General features: G+C 54.2%; 4 protein-coding genes across 4 annotated transcripts in view; 2 read left to right on the top strand and 2 right to left on the bottom strand.

Moving 5' to 3' along the window:
* LOC311195289 (hydrocephalus-inducing protein-like) overlaps positions 1-1,778 on the top strand; it is a gene marked incomplete at both ends in the record, with an annotated part of 41,698 nt that extends 39,920 nt beyond the window's left edge. The window contains one exon of the mRNA XM_084268671.1: positions 1,587-1,778. Within this exon, the coding sequence (XP_084124797.1) occupies positions 1,587-1,778 (192 nt within the window). The remainder of the gene's footprint in view (positions 1-1,586) is intronic.
* The window catches only part of LOC311195299 (nischarin-like), a gene marked incomplete at both ends in the record, with an annotated part of 539,550 nt that overhangs the window by 257,862 nt on the left and 257,433 nt on the right, over positions 1-24,255 (bottom strand).
* The window catches only part of LOC311195133 (nischarin-like), a gene marked incomplete at its 5' end in the record, with an annotated part of 179,710 nt that overhangs the window by 81,976 nt on the left and 73,479 nt on the right, over positions 1-24,255 (top strand). The window lies entirely within an intron of this gene.
* The window catches only part of LOC311195288 (hydrocephalus-inducing protein homolog), a gene marked incomplete at both ends in the record, with an annotated part of 38,432 nt that continues 16,331 nt past the window's right edge, over positions 2,155-24,255 (bottom strand). The window contains 17 exons of the mRNA XM_084268670.1: positions 2,155-2,227; positions 2,570-2,631; positions 3,506-3,580; positions 4,014-4,235; positions 4,352-4,479; positions 5,292-5,428; positions 5,824-5,957; positions 6,639-6,769; positions 7,243-7,420; positions 8,698-8,835; positions 10,186-10,395; positions 13,924-14,277; positions 15,003-15,140; positions 15,638-15,781; positions 18,017-18,269; positions 19,191-19,426; positions 20,571-20,723. Of these exons, the coding sequence (XP_084124796.1) occupies positions 2,155-2,227; positions 2,570-2,631; positions 3,506-3,580; positions 4,014-4,235; positions 4,352-4,479; positions 5,292-5,428; positions 5,824-5,957; positions 6,639-6,769; positions 7,243-7,420; positions 8,698-8,835; positions 10,186-10,395; positions 13,924-14,277; positions 15,003-15,140; positions 15,638-15,781; positions 18,017-18,269; positions 19,191-19,426; positions 20,571-20,723 (2,766 nt within the window). The remainder of the gene's footprint in view (positions 2,228-2,569; positions 2,632-3,505; positions 3,581-4,013; positions 4,236-4,351; positions 4,480-5,291; positions 5,429-5,823; positions 5,958-6,638; positions 6,770-7,242; positions 7,421-8,697; positions 8,836-10,185; positions 10,396-13,923; positions 14,278-15,002; positions 15,141-15,637; positions 15,782-18,016; positions 18,270-19,190; positions 19,427-20,570; positions 20,724-24,255) is intronic.

Here is a 24,255-nt window from a genome sequence, read left to right as displayed (position 1 = left end):
TTCCGGTGGGTAAAGCCGCACTCGTTCGGAAGGCGATGACAACCTGAAAGTCTAATGGCAAGGGAACAATATACCACTCCAGCCATAGCAAGGACATTGCCCCTACTGCCTGGCTATAGTGCTGTAGAAGGGAAAATTTACCACTCGTGGAGTTGTAGACGCGTCCCGTGATTCAGGCGGGGGGTTTGAGGTCTCGTCTTCTCTAACGCCGGCCATTTTGTACGGCTCTCCTGCTCAACTGCGTGTTCACCTAACTGTGTGCTTTGGGAAACACACAGGCGCAGTTTTCCCTCACCACCTCCCCACAGAAAGTACTAGAAAAGGAAGCTCACGCATGTGTAAATCCAGTGAACCCAGTATTTCTGCCATGATGATGGCGCATGACAAAAAAGAAGACTCCAGCCGGTTTTGACTAGGCCTGGAGACCCATCTAAAGCTTGCTAAGTAATGGATGATGGGGTGGGAAAGCTGTGGGCTTATGTCTCAACATTGCTGAAATATTGCATTAAGATGCTTGTAAAGGGTTAAGGAAGGCTTGCTAACAGGATAGCTTGAAGTGCCACAGCGGTGACCTCCCATAAGCGATGCCTGGCTTGAACGACTCTGCCTCACTGATAAAGAAGAAACACCAATTGGGACATAAGTTTGAGTCTAACACCGTATTTTAAGTAAAATATACACTCAAGGACTATGTGTTCTGTGGATATAAAATGACTTCTTTGACAAGTTCCAGTACCCCCTCCTCCTTATCTGTTCGATGAATTCCTTGCCTGTCTAATTGGTCACAAATGCAGGCAAAGCATTTCATTGTAACTAGTTCAAGCTCCCCCTTGTCCTTGAAGGTATACAAAACCTGCCGAAACCAAACCTGTAGTTTGGGTCAGAGTCAAGGGGTAACTGAGTCTGCGCAAGACAGAAGGTTACTTGCAGTGAGGAAGAGGAGCCATCCAACTTCATCCCCACAACCCTCAACGACCACCACCAAACAGCAGTGCGCAGGCACAGTGGGGAGGAGTTGATGGAAGTAACTTCTTGGAACTCATTTTAATATGAAGCGGGACAGGTTATGAGTATGTATAGGTGTGTGAGGTAACCTAATGATTTTTGAATAAGGATATGGTATAAAAGTGCTACAAACTCTGACCAAAGGTGTGCCTACTTTGTTAGGTCACCCGTTCTTGCAAGAATGTTTAATAAATTACTGTTTCACTAGAGTGTCTGCCTCAAGTCCTGTTTTTAGGACCTTTGTCATTTCTAACACCACCCACGGCTATTCATGTGCAGCAGGGGCTGGGGCCCTGGCACGCTGGCTCTGAGGAACCAGGATGGTTCCTGGCATCAGGTGGAACTGGGTATCCCATGGATTTAAATGGACTGACAGGGGTTTCAGCTCGCCCTGGGGGAGTGCAGGTCCTTATGTGTGAGCTCAGGGGCTGCTTCTCCTCCTCCTTCAGGGTTACACTGCCCAGACAGTCCTGGCACTGCCACCGCGGGCAAACATCCGCTCTGTATCGCTCCATCAGAGGGGCGAGGAGCTCCCGACCGCTCGCAATCAGGGGTGTCATCTCCACTCGGCCTTTGGCCAGCAACGGGAACACCCCAGGACTGGGAGCCAGAGCTCTCGTGTCCACAAGCCACCAGTTTCCAAGTCCCAGTGGCCACGTTCAAACCACCTTTGGGAACGCTCCACCATTGAAGCGGATTCCCAGTTTGCCCGGAACGAGCCGGCACCGCAGGGACCACGGGCGGTGAACCACGACGGGCGACAGCCCCGCTAAGCCCGGGAACGGGCCTGGGCTGGGGCTGCTTGCTGGTACCAGTGATTCAGTGACATGGAATAATGCTGAGGGGATGGATATAGATAGAGTTTAACAGACAATTAATTAATAGAATGTCAACTGTTTGTCGTAAAACTTGCTGTCTGGCGTAAATCTTGGTGTTTGCTGTGGTGTGATGAGTGAGTGATTGTGAAATCAAGTTACTGTAAACTAAGGAAAGGGCCCCAATTTGTAGTCCCGAATCCCTGTGAAGAGATTGGTTGGAACTTGTGGTAGATATTAGATGAAGGTTGAGATCAAAAACTTCATACAGATCTGGAAGAGCAATAAAACTAAGAGAAAGGAATATGTGGGAAATTAAATATTTCCACCGTGTCTAATCTAACTGATCCAAGACGTGGCGAATCGCATGCAAACAGTTCCTGTGAACCATATCCCTTCTTTGTCTCCTATAAAGTTATGAGTCACGTGGTGTAGCAACTTTCTCCCCCTGATGTCCAATAGAGATATAGATAGAAACTCTTGATTAACTGAACAAAAACTAAACTTTATTACTATGCACAACTATAACAACAATAAAAACCAGTAACAATAAAAAAAAATAATCAAAATAATAATAAGTGCTGACAATACAAAACATTCCATTTTAAAGCGTCGCTCCCACATATCCGCATCAGCTGGAGCAGAAGCCTGGGTCCTCTGCCTAGAATTAAAACAACAGAAAAGGAAAATTTTGATTCTTTCTAAATTATCTGAGCTTGAAGAGACCTTTTAGTCTCAGTAACACCCACCTGTCTGGTTGTTCCGGTGGGTAAAGCTGCACTCGTTCGGAAGGCGATGACAACCTGAAAGTCTAAGGGCAAGGGAACAATGTACCACTACAGCCATAGCAAGGACGTTGTCCCTACTGCCTGGCTATAGTGCTGTAGAAGGGAAAATTTACCACTCCTGGAGTGGTGGGCGCATCCTGTGATTCAGGCAAGGGAACTGGGGTCTCACCCTCACCAGCGCCGGCCACTTTGTACTGCTCTGCTGCTTGACTGCGTGTTCACCTAACTGTGTTTTTGGACACGCGCAGGCACAGTTTTCCCCCTACGTCCCCACAGAAAGTACTAGAAAGGGAAGGTTCAAACTGTAACCGTCGCAGTCTAAGCCTAAAATGATGGGTAACAATCAAAGTGGAGCCTCTAAGAAGAATCCCCTAGGGTGTGTGCTAGCCCATTGGAAGGAATTGGTGGGATCAGGAGGCACTGAAAAGAAGAAAACACTTATGAAATATTGTAATCAGTGGTGGCCTTGGTATAAATTAGAAGATGGGGCTAAATGGCCACTAAACGGAACATTAGATTACAACACCTTATTACAATGGATGTTATTTCTAAGAAGAGAAGGAAAATGGGATGAAGTTACATATCTGGATATGTTTTACACCCTCCAAAACCATCCAGAGTGGCAAAGGGAGTGTGGATTAGTCCCACCACAAGATCCTATGGTACTAGCACTCGAGAGGGAGAATAAAAAACACAAAGGTAAACTGAGGCGGTGTTGCTCGACGTGCAGTATAGGGCAGAGGTGTACCAGACCCGATAAAATTTACCAGGTACCAGAACAGGATCTGAACGACATTTTTAAGCCTCCCCCTCAGCTGCAGGAACAGGATGAGGACTCGGATGCAGCTTATACTTCTCAGCAAGTTATAGAGTCTATTTTCCACACGTCAATCTCACCTCTTTCCGGGGTGTAAACCTGACTCGCACCTTGTAGCGCTGTCCTGGAGTCAGGGTCCTGGCCAAGGGCAGCACCTGGAAGACACAGCGCTTGTTCTTCCACTGCCTCAGCAGCTTTTGTTTAAGGTACAGTGGCAAATACTTGTCCACCTGGGCACAGGAAGGAACCTTGTGAGGTCTCTTTGGTCTGTGAGGACAGACCCTCAAGTGCCCACAGTGCTCTGAGACACCGTCACGGCGCCAAGAGCACCCACATCCAGACCAGATGTGGCCACTGCAGCCTAGGACTGGAGGGAAAACCTGTGGGCAGGGCAGGCAGACGGGCAGGCACCGTCCTTGGAGGAGGACGAATGGGTGAAGGTGGCAGAGAAGTGAAACATCAGCTGCTCAACAAGTCCAGGTGAACCAGCCTTGCTGCATACCCTCCAGTCTCCCTCCCACGAGCCGTCCCCACGCGGTGAGGCACCCACAGCGGCAGAAAAGGCACGAGAGGCACAGAAAACCCAACCGAGAAGTTACGTGTCCCGCGTCGTCTCTTCCTCCCCTTCACAACAGGCTCATTCATGGTGATGGAACAGGGGACCTGGAGTTGGTTGTGGGGCTTGATGGTTTCTTCCTGACACTGTCCACACTGGACAGCAGCAAACTCCAGTCTGTCCCTGGAGACGCAGATGGATGGCTCAGCCACACTGGCACGGAGGCGGATGGGAAATGTGGGGCCTTCTTCTGCCTAGTGAGGGGCAGAGCATCCAGCTGAAGGTCCAGGCAACATCTGCTGCTGTCCCCAACCTGACAGCTGCCTCAAAAGGCCGTGCTGGCACAGGGAGGTGAGGAAGGATACAGTACCTTGATGGGCAGGACAACATTCACTTCTCCCACCGGCAGGTTGGCACTCTGCGGGTCAAAGCGCACTTCAAAGGTCTCTGTCTCACAGAAGGGCAGGTTCTTCACGCAGCCCAGATCCACACTGAAACCTTGAAAGGGTGAAAATAAAGCAGCTGAGATACACCAGCATCGTGAAATTGGTCACAAGTATGTTCAGACCGTATGGGTGTCCACAGGACTGTCAGGCAGAAGGACCCTTTGTGTCTCCAGAGAAGACAGCCACTCCTTCTCTCTTGTCACCGCTCAAAGGGAAAGGAATTTCACAGCCTGAATTCAAGACCCGCAGGGTAAAACGGAAACCCATCAGCTGAGGAGCACCAGCAATTCCTTCACCAGGCCCCCAGGAAGGATGCGCAGATCTCTCCAAAGAACTTCCAGGGAAGATTCCCCTGTGCTGTGGTGCTGCTTGGAAGACAATTTAGAGGAGACACCTGACCACCCTTCACATGCAGCAAGTCACCATCTGATGGTCCTCAAGGACCTGTTTTGAAAGCCTGTTTTGACCTCAGAGGCTGTTGTCTCAAGAGAGGCTAAAGCAGCACTGTGCCATTACGAACTCTAAACAAAGCACTTCCAAAGCACCAAGGGTCCCGTCTGCTCCCAACACAAGCTCATGGAGCGCACAAAGACACTCAGGAGATGCTCCTGGTAGCCAAGAGCAGAAGATGCTGAGAGGTGACCAAGGTGATCAGCCCACGGAGCCCCCGCAATGAAGCGTCAGGGCAGCCCAGGTGGCTGCACACTGCGGGCCAGGAGAGTTCTGGCTGCAGAGCACCGAGCAGGGGGAGGAAGGAAGAGAAAACGATGCAAAAGAGCACTCAAAACCCTTCCCCGTGGCCCCAGCTCATCTGTCAGAGACAGGTCCTTCAAGCCCGCGGGAAGTCTCTCCAGCATGGGTTACCGGTGCCACACAGAGCCCGTCCGTCGGCGCAGAAGGACGCGGGGAGCTGCCCGGGGTTGGTGATCTTCACGACGTGCGTGTGGATGTCACCAAGAACGACGTGGCCAAAGTCCAGGATGTACTCGGGCAGCTCCACTCTGGAAGGAGAAGCAAGGACAGTCCTTAAGGTGGAGGAGGATGCAAACAAAGCAGGTGCTTCTGTAGTCACTGCTGGAGAAACTCCAGCCCATGAAGCCCAAGGTCTGATCTTCTGCTAAGAAGACTTTGGTACGTCACGGGGCACCCAGGTCCAAGCTTTTATCAGCTACTAACAGGTTCTTAGAATAAAATGAGTTTAAACAGACACTGGGCACAACTCCTCTGCTGTGAAAAGCCACTGGAAAAAAGTCCTCAGGCTGCTCACTGGTAGCACGTCCAAACTGTCAGGATCAACCCCCTTCTCAAGTCCCCAGCTATTCCCAGAGACAAGGAGCTCCCAGGAGCAGGGGCGCACCACTGTGCGCTACCATCAGAGCACAGGGGCCCTACTAACTTGAGAAGCCTCCGACGAGCACACTGGTCAAAGGCAGCGTCCTCCAGGGAACCGGAGGAGAGAGCTTTCTGCTGCTCCAGGGCGTGCTGCTCTATCAGCATGTTCTCCATCTCCATCTGCACCCCAACGTCCAGCTGAGGAAAACAAAGACAGTGGCTGGTTAGCAAAGGGAAGTTAATCCCACCCTGCTCTTGGTAAGAAGCAGGAACAAGTCCTTCACTCTGAGGGTGGTGAGACCCTGGCACAGCTTGCCCAAGGAGGTGGTGGAGGCTTCATGCCTGAAGACATTCAAGGATGAAGCTTTGAGCAACCTGATTTACTTAAAGGTGTCCCTACTCGCTGCAGGGGGTAGATGGCCTCTGGATGTCCTGGCCAATACAGTCTATGATGGGGTCCTTCTGTCCAGCTGCTCAGAATCTGCCAGGACCATATCTGAAGGGAGATGAACTCCAGCACCTTCGCCTGCTCAGCCACCCTTATGCAAGCTTATCTGACCAAACAAGTCAAGGACCTGCCAGAGCTCCAAGTAGCTGCCTGTCCCCAGCCGCTGCCAGGGCAGCTCAGACAAAAGCTCTCTCCATGAGGGAACCACATCAGCGCTGACAGCTCTTGGAGACACATCTCAGTTGCTTGAGCACAGTCTTCAGGACCTCCCCCTCGGGCACTCAGGAAGCTCAGGCACCCACGGGAAGGACCACTACCAGAGGAGCCCCATGTTTGTGGCCAGCCCAGGGGAGCCAGCTGCAGCGTGCAAGGGGGACAAGTGACACAGAGAGAGGGTGGCCCCTGCCAAACAGGGCAGCAGCCGGTCTCACCACAGTGCCAGAGTCGTCCATGGGTGGCTTGCTGGCCGTGGCCTCCCCGACAACCACCGCGTCGTCTCTCTGGCTGTCTCCTCCAAGCTTTTCTATTGCCTCTTTGAGGATGTGCTCATAGTTCTCATTTCCTGAAGGAAGAAAACAGCCACAAATAGAAGTGTGGGCGCAGCGGCGTCCCCGTTAAAGCTGGGAAGCTCCACACCCCCAGCGTTGGCCCTTCCCACAAACACATTCCTCCAGCAACGCATGGAAAGAGGATGCTGCTTTTCTTCTATGTTCTCTCCCACCCATCTTCCTCCACACAAGGGAGCATCTCATCCCCCCCACCCCTGCCCAAATCCCTGCCAGCCCACATTACAGCTTTCCCCAACACTGCTTTCTAGCTGTCCCCTTTATCCAGGCCACCAACAGATGACACTGGCCAGGATGGCTCTCTGGAGCAAAGCCCATGTGCTTCTAGAAAGCAACCAGAAGAACAACAGCCCTGAAACCTCCAGGCTTGGTGGAGGTGGGTGTGAACTGCCCTATGAGCATGATGACACAGGGGGGCAGAAAAAGACCCCCAGGGGACCTCCCCGAGAAGCAGTCAGACAGTGCTCACCTTTGATTCTCCTAGGAAGGTCCAAATAAATCCTGGGAAAATTCCCCTCTCCTTTCAGCCTGATCTCTTCTGGCTCCAGGTGACCCACTTGGATCTGGAAGGTCCTGCAGAAGACTCCAGGCACTCCCGGCAGGTGATAGACAGTGAGCACTTGCTCTCTGCCAGGTCCAATGTAACCCTGGAGGTGTGGAAGAAGAGGAGGGGAATTCAACCAGAGGGCTTGGCAGAGGGGTGGCTCAGACCACCGGTAAGCTGAGATGAGAAGGCACGTTGCAGGTTCTCACACAACACATCGCCTTCCAGCTTCCCTGCATCCAAAAGCTCAAGTCTCCTACACCGGGCTGTGGTTTGTCCTCCTGCCAACACTGCCCACCCTCTGCCAGACCCAAGCAGCAAAGAAAAGCCCTTCTGCCAGCTGCTGTGGAGGAGGAGTGGCGTGCCCAAACTCTCAGCAGGGCCAGCAGCTCCTGTCACGGCACTGCAGTGGCTCCCAGGCTGGTGTCCAAGAGCCTGACCTCTTACTCATGAGCCCAACCAACAGCTCCTGCCTGGGTGGTTACACCGAGGGTGCATGGCACTATCTAGACTCACAGTGACCTGCAAACTTACACCCCTGGAAAAGCAGAGGCAGAGGCTCGGACGAGCTCCAGGGATGAAGGGGTTCCCCACAAATCCCCTCCTCACTGGGCTCCTAGAGAAGAGCTGTCTGAGCCTGGAGTTGGGCTCATGCCAAGCAGGTTGAGAGCCAATACAAACAGGTGGCAACACTGCTCAGGGGACAGGGCACAGCCACAGCTCTTCTCAGCTCACTGGGCTGGACCTTCAGCTCCCTGCTCCCCCCCACGCCGCAGGGAGAAGCTGCTGAGCAGGACACATCCTGCCTCTTGGTCCCCGGAGCCCCGGACTCCAGCTCCCAACACGGCATCTGCAAAAGCAAGTCCTGCCAAGCTGCTTGCACAGCAGCAACTGCCCAGGGCCAAGCAGAGCCGTGTCCTCTGGAGCAGTGTCACCCCTTGCAGGAGACTGGCACGAGGACATGTGAAAGCCATTTGGCCTCCTCTTCCCATTGCCAGGAGGGACACGGATAGGAATGCTGCTTCAGCTGAGGGATCCAGGCAGAACCCAGGCACTGGGACAGGGGATGCTACGAGCTGGAGGAGCGAGGGGCCGGCGCGAGTTCCGACACAGGAGCTGCGTGCCCAAGAGTGGGACTATTTACGTCCTTAGTGCTGACAGGAGGCAGGCAGGGACCTGGAGGAAGTCCTGTCCCACCACCCAACGCTGAGGGGAAGGAGACGCTCAGGAGACCTTGCACCATCCCGCTCCAGTGCCGCTACCAGCACAACTTCACCTGGTACAACTAGGACTCTGCTTGCCCAACCTTTTGTTCCTCCCCTATAACCCCCTCCTGGGCAGCCTGATGTGGAGCCAGCGTCAACCCCTCGTGCTACTCACGGTGCTGGGCAGGACCAGGGGCACGCCAGGCTGAGGACTGTCCGCGGTGGCCGTGCTGGGGCTCAGCACCACGTAGGTGAATCCCATCTTCCCGCTGTTCCGCAGGGTGACCTCTGATTTGGTGACTTCGGTAAACAGCTGGAGAGAAGACAGAGGGGCGGGAAACTGAGGACACACATCTGGATGTTGGCAATCTCCTCCTGCTGACACTGGGATGACAGCCGATGGACACAACGCAGGAGAGAGGCAGAGGAAGAGGAGGGACGGGCACCTGACTCTCCCAGGCCAACCTGAGGAACCCACGCAGGTATTTATGGCAGCGCGCAGAGGTGCAGCAACCACCACAAAAAGCTCAGTAATAAACTGGGGGATGCCCCACTGCTGGAAACATCTGGTCAGGCTGGATGAGGCTCTGAGCAACCTGACCTAGTGGAAGATGTCCCTGCTCAGTGAAGGTGGACAAGATGACCTCTAAGGTCCCTTCCAACCCAAACTGTTCTAGGATTTTAAGATACAAGTCCTCAGCACTTTAAGGCGTCATCTGACAGCCAGCTGAAACACAAAGGAGGACCATGGCTCCCACCAGGAAGCTTCTTCTGTTACCAGCCCCCTTGAGCTGGGGGTGCTCAGTGGTCTGGACAGCAAGCCTTAACTAGTGCCAAGGACCTTCTTGGCCGAGCCCCTATTCAGTCTCTGATCCATCTCCAGTGAGCTTAGTTCCCTCGGACTTCCCCCACTTCTCAAATTGATGGAGCCCTGGATGGAGCCCTGGATGGAGCAGAGCCTCTGCAAAGGCTCCAAGGAAATTCAGGACAGATCAAGGCAACCGCCCCATCCAGCATGGCCAGCCCACCGTGCTCTCAGTCACCATCCCTTGACCCACTTGTAGGGCATCACTTGTCTTTACGAGGGAGCCATGTACGTGCTGGGATGCCTGGATTCTGCTGGCACTGACAGAGAGGCACTAAGGAGGCATTTCAGAAGGAAAGGGATTTGCAGAGCTTCCAGGGACAGCAAACCAAGGACACGGGGCAAGACGTACAGGGCCAACAGCTGGCAATGTTGGGGGGGCTGACTGAAAAGAGGTAAAATGGGGATTGTTCTGGGACATTCTCTCACACGGTGACTGAAGCCCATGGTAACGTTGTTCCTGCTTCCTTTTGTTGGTCTATGGAGAGCACTGAAAGAGACCATCTCCTTGGACCCCAGGATCTGGGAGCGGATCTGCAGATGGATGTCTCAGGGCACATCTCCCTGGAGATCACCACCTGCCCTGGGAGCCAGAGTTCATTGAAGAGGAGGGATTCCCAGCTTCAGGAAGGGCAATGGAGATGACCATTAAAACCAGCTTGGACACAGGACCTGTTACCCCAAAGCTGCACCTCCAAGCCAAACAACCAAAGAAGCCAGTGAGAGTCCTGGACCTCGGTGGGCAGCCACCTGCCAGGGATGGTCTCAAGGATTCCTGCCAAGAGAAGCGCCTGGTACCTGCAGCCCGCAGTCCATCTCCGTGCTGTCCAGGAGGTAGTGGATGAGCGAGGCCTCCCCACGCAGCGCAACCTCATAGGTCGGGCCTCCCTCCACGCGGCACAGCGCCGTGACGCGGGCAATGATGTCTGCATGGCCAGAGAAGGTGACCCTGACCCGCTCGCTCTCGCCCGGCTGCAGCACGCCGTACAGCGGCAGGATGTGGAAAACCTGGAGGAAGGGGAAGAGACACTGAGACATCAGCTGTGGAAATGGGTGCAGGAGAGGAGGGAGCCACTGCCTGGAGCAAAGGACAGACATGGCTGGAGGGCCTCTTCCTCAAACCCAGTCTCATCCTGCAGCCACCCTGCTTAAAAGTGGGAAGACCATGGGGAAAATCTTCTCCCATACTCAGTAATGAATGTGTTAATTAATACTCCACGTTAGAGTAATTTGGGAGGTCTCTTGGCAGCCAGAAGCTCTCTCTGCTGCAGAACGGGCCTCCCACTGCCTCCAGAGGAACATCAGCGCACGTCCTTAGGGCCACCAGTGTGACCACGGAAGCGAGACAGGTTCCCACTCACCTCGTCCACCTCCATAGTGGGGAGCTCCAGACCGACAGATGACCTCAGCTGCTTGATGGTCACAGAGCTCTGAGACTCCACAGTGCTGTCTGGCTCCGCAGCACCCTCTGGCTCTGCAGCACCCTCTTGCTCCGCAGCACCCTCTGGTAGAGGCTGGAAAACAAGTGCCATGGGCTGCAGTAAGCAGCTGGTGGGGCTGAGCCAGACCACTCCGCTCGTGGCTCGACCACCTCATCAAGCCAGGAAGCAGCTGAGATGGGACCTGGGCGCAAGCCAAGTACAGGTATGTCCCTGCCAATGCTTGAGCATGGGTCCAAGCCCACCCGCAGATGAGACACGGGCTCCAACTGTACATCCTACACGCCAGCTTGCAGGAGGAAGCGGGGTACACCAGGCGCTCAGGGCTGGCAGAGACCCCAAGGGTTCCATTGTGCAGCCTGGTGCCAGCCTGGGCCTGTTCGCTGCTGCCCGAGGAACATGCCAGAAGCCTGATGCCTGGGACAGGGCAGCTTCTCTGTGACAAACCAGGAGTACAGCTGCAAGCAAAACTCCACCAACAGGAAAATAAGGACTTGGGAAGCGCTCGGCGCAACTCTCCTGTTCTGGGTGGTGCTTTGTTTCCTCTCCTGCACTCATCAGCTGAGGAGCTCAGCTGGGGGACTCTTTTCCACAGGCACCTTCCTGAAGAAGGCAGCCGAGATGGGTTCCTATCTTCCAGCAGTGAGGAGCTGGTGTTTAACCTCAGAGAAGCCACTGTCCAAAAGGAACCTTGGCCCTGGGCTTCTAACCCCCTGCTTATAGATGAGGGCTTTGTGGTTGCTCTGGAAGTTTAAGAGGTGAAGACATGCTTTGTGCTATGGCCTTGGCCTCAGCAGAATCTACTACAAAGATTTATGGGGCATCTCCCCAGGAGATAAGGTACTGGGGAGGGCAGAGTCTTCTCATCTTTCCATGCTTTTTGTGGTCTCTATGTTTCCAAACCCAGCAAAGCTTCACCTAGCACGTGTTCCCAAAGATCCTGACAGCACTTTCCTAGGCCTGTGGTGTCCCACAGAGGTTACATGTGCGTGCGTTACTCTGAGGGTGGGGAGGCCCTGGCACAGGGTGCCCAAGGGGCTGTGGAAGTCCCATCCCTGGCAGGGTTCAAGGCCAGGTTGGATGGGGCTTTGGGCAGCCTGGGCCAGCAAGGCTGTCCCTGCCCATGACAGAGGGTGGGATTTGATCTTTAGAGACCCTCCCAACCCAAAGGCTTCTGGGATTCCAACTTCTCCCTCCCCACAGGCCTGCATCCAGCCGCTGGCCCTGCTGCCAAGCCCACTCTCCGGGCAGCAGAAGGAAGGGTGGCATGAGCACGGGCCCTCTGCAGTAAGCTGGGGGAGGCAACGCTGGTGGGAGGTGTAGAAAATCACCTACCTCTGTTTCCAGGGTGTCATCTGCATCTGGTGGCTGTGGGACAGAATCCCCCACCCCTGCCAGGGCTTCAAGTGGTTCCTCCACACTCCCATTCCCGAGGATGCTCTCTGAAGGTGCTGGGCACTCCAGCTGAGCTCCCTCCTCCTTTGGTGGTTTGGCTTTTGTGAAAGAAGTTGGTGTTGGAGGAGTTAACCTGGAAAACAACAAAGCTTTGATGGTGGAGCTGCAGTGGGAAGGAGGGAGGGCAGCAGGAGCAGCTCCTTGGCAGGATCTGGCACCAAGCTGGGAGCTCAGCAGCTCCATAAGCCGGTCAGAGCAGGTCAGTGCTTGGGGACGATGCCAGTATAGCGGCGGTGCCGGCAGCCGGGTGCAAGGAGCAGCAGATGGGGACAGGGGTGAACACCTCACCGGGGTGGGGAGCGTGGCAGCAAAGGGAGACACACACGAACCCTGCAACAAGCCCAGACTGGAGGGCAAAGGGACAGAGCCAGGCAGCCATGGGCTGGTACAGACCCAGCAGCACCCTCCCAAAAGCACCTGCCACCCCAGACCCTGCCTTCCCCACCTGCAGAGCCACAGCAAGAAGTTCTGTGGCTCAGCCAGACATAGATGCAGAACATCTCCCCAAGAGTGACCCACAGCCGCGGGTCGGTACGAGCAAGCAGCGACGCTGGTGGTTTTTTGTACGTGTAACAAGGCAGGATGGAGCCAGAGCTGGAATGGAGCCGGGGCTGGGATGGGTTGGAGCCTCCAGCCTGCTGTGCCTCAACTGGACAGAGCCCAGCACTGCACGGGACACCCAGGTACCTCAGCTGCCTTCGGGCAGCCTGACTTCTTCTGGGTGAGAAGGGAGGTGCCTGTGCCAATGGGACACACGCACCGGGAGCGCCTGGAGACTCTCCAGCCACACACCAGTCTGGCCACCATTCTGTCCATCTCACCGTCACCAGCCCTGACGGTTGATTCCCTCCATGTCAGACCCCGTTAGTTTCATCTGATAATTTACAATACCAACAGTGCTTAACGTGGACCAGAAAAATAGATCTGACATGCTGCCCTTCTGCCGGGCTCTTAGTGAGCAATGTGAGGTGTTAATAGCTTGGAGACCGTCTTCATTTCCAGCTCTGCCACAAGGATCACATGGTGTCTCCTGAGGGACCCTGAGAGAGCACATTACCACTAAATTAACATGTGGAGCAGAAAAGGGAGCTGTCCTAAATGGCCGCAGCGCTAACGAGCCAGCAAAGGGGCAATGCCAAACCCTTTGGAGCAGAGGCTGCAATTAAAACTGCCCGGAGTCAACTTCTGACCTATGCAAGAGAGGCCACAGCGGGAAGAACCGCTCGAAAACGCCTTTAGAGATGCGCTACAGCTCAACTGAGAGATTGCTCTTGGGCTTGGAAAGCACAGGCCAGTACTGGGTGGCCCTGGTGCCCAGGGACGTGGGGACAAGTCCTCCTACTGACACCTACTGCTGCACCCAAAGCCGCAGCAGAACCCGCCGGAACACACAACACACAACGAGCGCCGGAACACACGCAACAGCCGCTGTGTGAATGCCATGGGCAGCAGAACACATGAGAACTCAGTTCAAGGTGGCACTTGCCTCAAGCCGTGGAAATCCCCACCTCAAGCTGTGGAGAAGCCCCACTCCCTGGGCACCTTCCCTGCCTGAAGCTGGGAGGTGCTTTTTCCACAAGGGAAAGTGAAAGGGATTTGTCGGATGCTACACAAACCATCTCAGGCTTTGCAAAGGACAAACGGGACAGCGGACGAAGAGCTTCAAGGAGAGGTGCACGTACCTCAGGTGGCTTGTGGAGTCGTCCATCAGGAACAGCCAGTGGTACTGGACGGGCAGCGGGCTGCAGTTGGTCATCTGGATGTGGCGCTGGTGTTCAGTGTCATTCAAGACGCAGCCAAAGTCCAAGGTTGTGGTCTGGATATGGAGATTTGGGAAGAAGACTTCTCCCCGAATGGTGACTTGCTCCTCGTGAGGGTGCTCAGGAAACTGTATCTTCAGAGTTTTCTCTGCTTCCCAACTATTCCAACCCTCTTCAAAAGCAGGGTTAAACCCGATGGAGAGATTAAGTTCCTTCCCGGTCCCCAGCTTTATGGGCTGCAAGAAGATGACGAGTATTAACCACTGGTGTGATGAAGTTCCGAGGTCTGGTGGCACAAAACGCCTCAGTGTTCAAAGTGCAACCCCAACGTGGGCTTCTTGCTTCAGCCTTCGTTTTCTTTACAACGTGCCCCTGACCGTGCAGCACAACTTTCTTCTCTGAGACTCTCAGGCTCACCCCCTTGTGCTCTGCACCCATAATGCAAGAGGGAAATAAATCCTGGCGTGCCCTGACTCTAGAGGAACCCCTTTGTCTTCACACTCAACATGAGCCCTAGGGCACTGTGCCCTCAGCCTGGAGAGGGCTCATCACCTGCATGGCAACGGTGGCCATGCTTCCAACATGTCTCTAGCAGAGCCCATGTCTGACACCTCCCACTGCCAGCAGCGCAGGTGACAAGCGCCTCGGCCTTCCCAAGGGCAGAGCTGCCCCCAAAGAGAGCAAGCAGCTCTTCAGGTCACCCAAGGAGGGCTTCCAAGAGACACCTTCACCTCACGGTTGGCCCACACCTAGGTTCCTGCTCCGAGTTGTCTTAGAGCCAGGAGGTATTTCCCCATTTGAGGTGGTCTTTTCTCTCCTTTTCAAACCTGATGCTGTTCATGCCAACTGACTGCCAATTCAAAGGAATAACCACCTCTCCTGGAGGGCTTCCCAACGGAAACGCACCCCCACCCCCCTCCCTCTTCAAACCCCACCAGCGGGAAGGTCTGGGGCTGCTCACCTGGTCTGGCAGGGGCTGCTGGGACGCACTGCAGACCCAGAAGGGTTGCTCTACCATCAGGACGATGCTGAGCGGCAGGGAGGAGGTGTTTTTTAAAGAGAGAGGCTTGTACTGAAGGCTCAGGACATCGCTGGGTTGCTAAAGACAAGGGGAAAAAACAGGGAGGGGGGTGACTCACCGCCCTTCGGTGAAGTTAAGCAGTCCCATCTCTAAAAACACGGTCGCTTTGCTCACAGACCACCTCACGGGGGGGGTTGGGGGGTGAGGAGGGCGCTTGGCATCGCTCGGCCACAGCGACCTGCTCTCCCGCCCCAGTCCCTACACAGGAGGATGGCTGTGAGAGGCCCATGCTGTTCTTGTGGGTCCCACACACCTGGCCATGGGCTCAGCAGCTCGATTCTGCCTCCAGCTCAACACAGGCAAAATAGAGCTGGAGAGATGGACCCAACCCCACAGGGGAGAAATGATGATCTCAGTGTTGATGGCAATAGCTTGGTCCTGCTCAAACCAATGGCAAAGCCCTGAGGACTTGGAGAAGATGTTTAACTTCCTTCCCTGAAGGCCATCACACCCCTCCGTGGGCTTTCAGTCCTCAGCCATGCTACTAAACACCAGGACCCAACCCAGAGACCTACCTTCTCCACCCGGAAAGACATTGCTCTGGGCGACACTTGCAGGGTGGGAGCAATGAACTCGCACGTGACAGCCACTTGCATTATCCGTCTCTTCCCAAACTGGTTCCCCACGATGGCATGACACACCAGCCGCTCCTTCACTACCTGTGGGCAAGAGTCACACGTCACCCACCAAGTGCCAGCAGGGAGCCCAGAAAACACCATGGAATTTGCAAGCCGTGGACACAGAAGGAATTTGATAGCCTGGATAAACCCATGCCATGGGATCTTGGCCATCAACCCTCCACAACTATTACACTGCCATAAAGCTACAGTCACTGGTCTCCTTGCTAGTCCTCTCTTCATGCTCCATCCTACTTATTCTGCTCTCCCAAAATCCTTAGTGCTACACCCCAACGTCCACAAAAGGCACCCACAAAGTCAGGTGGAACTGGAATAATCCCCCCCCTCCCGCAAACTGTTATCGCCACGATGTGCCCTGCTGCTCAGCATGATCATCATGCTGAAAAACATCATCTAGGTCCAAGCCGCTGCCATGGGCAGGGACACCCTCCCTAGACCAGGCAGGCCAAAGCCCCATCCAACCTGGCCTTGAACCCTGCCAGGGATCCAGGGGCTTACACAGCCTTGCTGGGTAACCCATTCCCTTGATTTCTCATGGTTCTACTTCCCCAGGTTCCTCCCCCTCCACTCTTCACAAGAATCACAAGAATCTCAAGGTTGGAAGAGACCTTTGAAGATCATCGAGTCCAACCATTCCCATCCTATGCTAAACCATATCCCTAAGTACCTCATCTACCCTTTTTTTGAACACATCCAGGGATGGTGACTCAACCACCTCCCTGGGCAGCCTGTTGCAGGCCCTGACAACTCTTTCAGTAAAAAAATTTTTTCTAATATCCAATCTAAACCTGCCCTGGCACAGCTTCATGTCATTTCCCCTTGTTCTATCTTCTGTCACCTGGCTGAAGAGACCATCGCACACCTCTCTACAACCTCCCTTCAGGTAGTTGTAGGTGGTGATAAGGTCTCCCCTCAGCCTCCTCTTCTCCAGGCTAAACATCCCCAGCTCCCTCAGCTGTTCCTCGTATGATTTGCCCTCCAGCCCCTTCACTAGCCTGGTTGCCCTTCTCTGCACTCTTCCCCCTCTGGTACAGCTCCACAAGCCAACTCCTCTCGGGAGCCTACAGCCTTCACAACTCTTGGGTTGTACGTGCACCGCAGGGAGTTGGGCTTCTGACCAACCTCAAGAGTACCAACTTCTCAAGACCCAAAGCTACATCTGCTCCCCATGCTCTTGCCTCACAGGTGCCCTTCACAGGGCTTCCCAGTGCCCTTCTCAAGATTTCCAAGCAAGACACCCTCTCCAATGCCCTAAGCATTTTAGTTTCTTTCTTGGACCTTTTTCTCCACCTCAGCAAAACCTCGGGACTCACAACTGCACGGGGACAGTCCCACCGCAACCAACTGAGCCGGGAATCACATCTTGGAGCCTCCGCCGAGGCAACCCTTTCAAAACACCTTTCAAAACACAGCAGGAGCTTCATGCAGATTTATTCCACCTTCGCCTAAACATCTGTGCCCAGTGGGCCTGGAGCAAGGGAATGCGCCCCAGGCTTAGCTGGCAGCTCCTCTGCAGAGCTTCCCCTGGAAAGAAGGGGCCAGGAAGAAGACGACACAGCGATTCCGCTGAGCTACCCCCGCTCTGAGCTGCCATCCAAGGGCGCTGCCGGACCTGATCGCCCTTGGGACACGGGGCCGGCCAAGAGCCTGGGGTGAGCTGTTCTGGGAATACTGATACAAGTGAAACTGTCAATTCTAATGATCCCTGGGAGCAGCTTCCCCCATGGAGAACATCACTCCCACCATTCTGGCTGCTGCGCTGGGCTCGTTTTTCTCCTCCAGGACTGGGCTCTAAGCAAGCCCTCTGGCCATGTTTGTCTGCAGAGGGAAAAAAAACGCTGCTCCCAGACGCTCCCCTCCCTTCCCAGGGCCTTTGTTTTACTCCCTGCTTCCCCCAGAGAAATTACCTCGCGGTTTCTCAATCCACTCCCTGCCTCTGCTCCTAGGCTAAGCCTAACTTATTTTCTCTGCCCTTCCTTCCCTGTAACCCACTGTTTGCCCCTGTTCCTTCAGCCCCTATTTTGGTATGGGCAAGTTGGCTTGATGGTAGCTATAGAAACACCCCAAAAAAACCCCTTGGGAACTGATGGTGGCCAGCAAGGAGTGCAACTGGTGCTGACATGGTCACTCGGGGCGTTGAGATATTTTCTTGAACGCACTTGTTCATCTTCCCAGGGAGAAGTCAAGGGGATGCAGGAGAAGCCCCAGTGGAGGTGATGCGATGGGGAAAGCTCAGCACCCGGGGGGGAACCTCACCTGAGGAGTGCTGGAGGAGCCTTCCAGAGTCATCTCCACAGTCTGGCCTGGCATCAGCTCCACTGTCAGGGGTTGAATCTTAAACACGGGACTGGCAGGTCTGGAGGTCTTGGAGGAACCTTTGCCCTTGGTTTGGATGGCAGGGAGACAATCACGACGGGGAGATGGGGGGGAACCTTCCATTCTCCAATAGAGCCGATGGATGCGTCGTCCTGCGTTCGTTATCTTGAAGCGGTAACAACAGGGACGTAGGCTAGAAGAGAAGCAGAGATGGAAAATGGCTCAGGAACTGCCTCTTCCCAGCACCCACCTGGCTTCAGTGCCCCGCTGGCCTTATCTGACCACTCACCCAGCAACAAATCCACCTCCAAAACCACTGACCCAGCTCAAAGTTACACCAAGAGCCAGACCCTGGCTGCCCCTAAGTTCATCAGCATCCAGCAGCCGGTCTGTTTGCACAGACCAACCCACCCAACCTCAGGAGACTTCTCCTCCATTCAGGGCCGGTCCTGCAGCCACCATGGCTGCTCCGTGCTGTGGCAGCTGGCGGAAGAGACAGAAAGGAAAACAGGCAGGACAAGGGAGGAAAGAGTATCTACATCTGATAGAGAGCAGCCTGGCAGGGGAGAGGAGAGAGACAGCAAGCTCAGAGATGATACAGGGCAAAGACAAATTCTGCTGCTCCTCCCGGACTCCCTGGGGCAGAAGGGAAACCAAACAGCGCTGGTAATTTAGTCAAGGAGTTGCTAACAAGCTACTGCCAAGGTTCTCTGCCACTGCCAGACCATACTCCACAGCCAGTGAAGAAGCCACCAAGGCTACTGCAAAAAGTACTGTGTACTGTGTTTCTACTTGGAACGTCACGTTTCCCAGCTGGAGGCTTCCAGAACCTGCTGTTTTCTTCCAAATCTTTACTCCATCAAGCCAGAAAATACATGGATTCTGACCCAGGGCAAGTCGGGAACCATTTCCCAACTGGTGTCTGGCTCAGTGGCTTTCTGAGGGAATCTAACAACTTGAAAACCGCCCAGAAAACATTTCTAAAGGAGTTCCTGGGGCTTCAGTGGCAGCGAGCCAGGACTTGGAGTGCTGGAGGAGAACCGGCCCCAAGGATTTCAGCAGAACTCCTCCTTGCTGGGCCCACAGTAGAGCCCGGAGCAGAGAGATAACTTACCTGAAGTGGGGGCCCAAGTTGAGCTCTGGAGCAAGTTTGTCCACGACGATGGTGGTGCCAATGCCGAAAGCCCGGATCAGGACATTGTAGCTGTGGCTGTTCTCTATGGACACGATCACCTTGTCCTTGAATTGTTCAATGTCATCCAAGTTTACTATAACAGTCACAGCCACCTTGGTCTCGGGGGGGATCACTCCTTTACTGGGCTCAATCCTGCAGCGCGAGCGTTTGCCAGCCTGTAAGACACGGCAGACGCTAAGTGAGCACAGACACTACAGACCCTGCTCTCTTCTGGGGTGCAGGAGAAAGGACTAAAGACATGAGGGTAAATACATAAAGGCTTCGTTTCCCTAAATCCAAGCGTCTGGAAACAGCAACTATGCTGGAGCTTGTATTGCACCCTCCTTTAACAGACCCACTTCTTTAACCCTGTTTTGCCCAGCCCAAGGGATGCTCATCCTCGGGAAAAGCTTTATTCCCCTCCAGCCTCCCCTAGGGAGAGCACACCAAGGCAAGCTGCATCTCTCCTGGCTTCCCCACAGACGGGTTTGCACAAAGCCTCAAGGCCAGGACTGCTCAAACCCCACTGCAGCAGCCACGCAGCCAGGGGATATGGCCGAGAGCCTGAAGGATAAACTCTGCCAAACGGGTTGAGCAAAATCCTGATGCCCAAAGTCTTCTTTCCCCAAGAGTTGGGCAGTGCTTCCCAACAGCCCCCCAGGACTGAAGCACTCCGTTCCCACTGATCATCAGCCGCAGTGAGGTGTCCTGGCGCTCTCTGCTTCGGGAAATCCAGCTCTGAATGTTTACAGAGGGGCAGTGAAGAAACAAGCAGGAAGAAACCTGCCAGCTGTGCCCTGTGGGCACGGCCCCAGCTTCCTCTCTCTTCCTCTCGTTTTTTCCAGATTGCCCTTTACAGATGGGGCGAACAGGGCACTGGACCCCCCAGTCCTTCTAAAGCCACATTCACAGGGAGCAAGCTGGCAGCAGAGCAATGGTCTCCATCACCAGGAGGAGCTTGAAACAGACGCAGAGAGAGCAGGGAGATGATCGGGAAACCCGTGCTCCTTTCAGGAGAAAAAAGGCTACGGGCTTCTCTTCATCTCAGAGCTCCAAATACACAGCTCAGAGCAAAACACCTCCCACAATGTAAAGCCAGAACTTGTGAAAAGGACCTGGCATCAATTTCTGCTCAACCATCCAGGAAAACTCCCTGCCTCAGTGAGGGGTACCCCAGTGCTGGGCTTCTCGTGCTGCGCTGCGGTGGAATACCTTGCTGCTCTCTCAGATAGCAACATGGAAACATCACGTACAAAAATCAAGTCCCAGGCTGCTATGGAGCCATCATTTCTGTTGGGAAATATCCCCACAGATACTTACCACCTCTGCCCGGAAGGATGCAGGGATAACACTCTGGTTGCAGAGGTAGAGAGTGCGAGAAGCGTCTGCCAGAACTTGGATATCGCCAAAATCGATCTTGCTGGGATACACATGGACAACTGGTCCCTCTCCAACGGCCTTCAAGCTGATGGCCTGCTCCAGGTAGGGAAGATTAAAAAAACAAAGGCAAGGGAAAGTTTAAAGAAGAGATGGCTCTCAGGGCACCCCTAGACTGGAGGGTGATTACGGCTGTCGGTCGTTTGAGGTGTTGTAACACTGATGCAGAAGGCCTGGAGCAAGTGTGGGATCTACAGTGATCCCATCAGGAAGCCACAGGCCCCTGTTACTGGGGGATAAAGAAAACCAGCTCCCCACACTTGTATTTTCCCCCTTGCTCAGCTCTCCTTCCTCTACCCCATGCCTGCTCCTGCCCCTTTTCTTGCTCCCGCTCCTTTTCCCGCTGGATCTTGCCCCAAACTGTCCTCTAGGACTTCCAGACAGCCACACTTGGCCGGTAACTTCTTCCGCATCCCCCACAAAGCTGCCCCCTGAAAACCAGCGCGAGCCCCCAGCAAAGCAGGCTCTTGGCAGCAGAGATCACGTCCGTTGGCTGCCTCTCGGTGCTGCCTCTGGGCACTCCCAGTACTACAGGAACAAGAGATTCATTATTCATTCTGTCCCTCAAGCAGGATTGCTTTTCTCTCCAGAGCCTGAGACCCTCCAAGTTTTCTTCTTGTAAAGGCCATGGTAGGAGGAGGAAGACGGGTTCCTGTGCTGAGCCACCTTCTCACAGCGCTAAAAACCAGGGAACTTCATCTGCTCTGGTTGGACTTCACCAGTTCCGAATCATAGAACGGTCTGGCTTGGAAGGGACCTCAAGGACCAGAGAGCTCCAACACCCTGCCACAGGCAGGGCCAACAACCTCCATGCCTGGAGCTACACAAGGTTGCCCAGGGCCCCATCCAACACTCCCTTGAACACTCCCAAGGATGGGGCACCCACCCCTTCTCTGGGCAGCTCCTTCCAGGCCCTCACCACTCTCTCTGGAAAGAACTTCCCCCGATATCTCATCTAACCCTTCCCTCATTCAGTTTCACTCCATCCCCCTTGTCCTGCCAGTGTCTGCCCTTTGGAACAGCTGATTCCCTCCTGTTCCTCTGCTCCCTTCAGGGACAGGAAGGCTGCAATGAGGTCCCCTCAAAGCCTTCTCTTCTCCAGGCTGAACAAGCCCAGCTCCTAAGAACACTTCAACCTTTCAACAGAACCCGAACACACAGAACTCCCAGCACTGACAATCTCTGTGCGATTCACCGGAGGACACGGAGTGGGATTTAACCTCAGGACAAACCAGCCTCTGTGATGGAAAACCTTTAACGATGGCCCACTCGAGGAAAAGGCACTGACAGCTGTCAGAATCACTAGTCCAGTTCAGGCAGAAGGAGCAGCGTCTGTAAACACTCATCTCTTGACAGCGCACTGTGCAAGAGCCAAAAAACCCCCAACAAGCCACGTACCAAGGCTGGTACCTCAAAAATAGGAAGCTAAAGCTGTGTGATGATAGATGTTTCATCGCTCCGGGAGGAGGGAGGTAGGGAGAGCTGAGGTCTTACTGATGCTTGCCCAGAGCTGCCAGGAAGAAGGAGCTGGAGGGAAGAGCTGTGTCTCACCAGCTGCCTTGGCTTCCCGGTAGCAGTGGGGTGGAAGCAGCAAAGGCAGGGCAGAGCCCTCTGGAGGTGGACACAATAACATCTGGAAGATGCTCAGGCTAGCTGGTTTTAACAAGGGAACGTGCACTAACACAATGAATCCTCACCAAGGAGAAGGCTTATTAAAAAGCCAACGAAACTCTTCATCTGCTGTCTTCTTAAAGGGGGAAAGAAAAACCCTGTTCAACAGCGTGATGGGCAATGTGACACCCGTGAAAGGCGACAGGAGTTTTGCTCTGGGTAATACTGCTGCACGTACAAACCCCAGTACCACTCTGGCTTTGCTTCTGGGTACCATAACGTCACGGTAGATCCTTTAGGAAAGAAGAGCATCTGTCCCTGGCAGACAGCCGTGGTCCAAGTGACCACCAGTAACCCCAGGTCTGGGTTTTACCAGCTCCTTCCCACAGAGGATGACAGAATACGCCACAGCAAAGCTGGCACGCAGCCACTGCGAGCCCAACACCAAGCGACAGACACCCAGAGGGACTCAACGCAATGCAAGGTGCGGCCGCAGACTCGGTATCCGCGCTGACGGGGTGACTTCAGAGCCAGCTCGCGCTCTGCTCCATCGTGACGCACTGCAGCCACTCCCCCGGGGTCAGGCTGACGTCACAGGATCCCTATGGGGAGGATTTGCCACCAGTGCAGCATGTGCAAGTTGATGCTCTGCTAGCCCAGAAAACTTCAGATGAATCCACTACTCTGCTTAGACTATAGGAAACAGGGAGAATGCCGCCCCACGGCCAGAAACTCCCATCCCTGCGCTCAGTACACCCAGGGAAGCCTCTACCGGCGCTCGCGGCAAGGGAGCATAAATGCTGCATGTTAAAGACCGACTGCACGGGCTTGTGGAGCCACTCAACCCCCTGCCAGGGAGAGCTGGGATCCTCCAGCTGAAGCACAAGGAAAATGAAGATGACGTTCACTTCCAAAGGCAAATACTTTAGGCAAGGTGAAGCTTTGAACCCAGAAGCTGTTAGCTCAAGGAGAAAAGCTTTGCAAGGAACCTGCAGTTAAACAGCAGGCTGGTTCTAGAGGGCAGAAATCCCCCTTTTCCAGGGAAACACCACATCTACGCCCAAGCAACTGGTTTGTCCCACTTCACGCTTGCCTGTCTCTCCTACCAGCACAGCCACAAAGGCCAGGCTTGAGATGTTCCCTGGCATCCAGGGATTGAGCAGCATTGTTTCCATCTGTTTTAATGACAGTTTCAATCCCCAGCCTGCTTTCAAAAGGCCAGCCTCCCTTTCGGGTACAGAAAGCTTAAGGTTCCTGTAGCATCCTACTTCATGCTCAGAGAGATGGCAAGACATCTTGAAACAGCCGCTTCCAAAGTTAATATCATTCTAAACTTAAATTTAATTAACTACATTTGTTCTAGATTTCAGCTAGATGAAGCCAGGACACTACACAAGGCATTCTCCTGCCTACATCTTGCTGTCACTGCTGCTGCTGTGCATGCCTGAACGCTAACAGCATCTTTCAGGAGGCTCCAGAAACATCGTCAGGAATGCTTCACCATTTCCAAGCCTGTGCTGGAAAAAGGAAGAGTCCCTGCCTTGCAGATGCCAGGGGTGTGGAGATGCACAGGGCTTTACGCAGAGATAAGACAGATACTTCTCGACGTGATGGGCCAAGCTCTCAGCGTGGTTTCTCACACAGGGTGTCCCAGTGCCCTCCTGAACAAAAGTTCCTGCTCTGAAGCAGCAGCTCCTGCTCACCTAATCACGCAGCAGAGTCTCAGCTCCAGGGACCATGCTGAGTTGCAGACTGCGCTCGTTATCCTGTCTCCCCTATCTATAATGATGTGCCACATCGGACTCTCAGACTGTCACCTGCCCAAGAAGTCCCACCAGCCTTCCTCTCCTCTAGACCTTGACTGTTGCTTGTACCACGAACCCCTTTCCTTGTCCACCCTGGCTGCGTACTGCAGCCCCGGGAAGGATCCCTGGAATTAGGAACCTCGAGGACTCAC

Source organism: Gallinula chloropus (genome assembly GCF_964237585.1).
Source record: "Gallinula chloropus genome assembly, chromosome: 10".
Lineage (NCBI taxonomy): Eukaryota > Metazoa > Chordata > Aves > Gruiformes > Rallidae > Gallinula > Gallinula chloropus.
The sequence above is the reverse complement of the archived record's forward strand: the minus strand, read 5'-3'. Positions and strand labels throughout refer to the sequence as shown.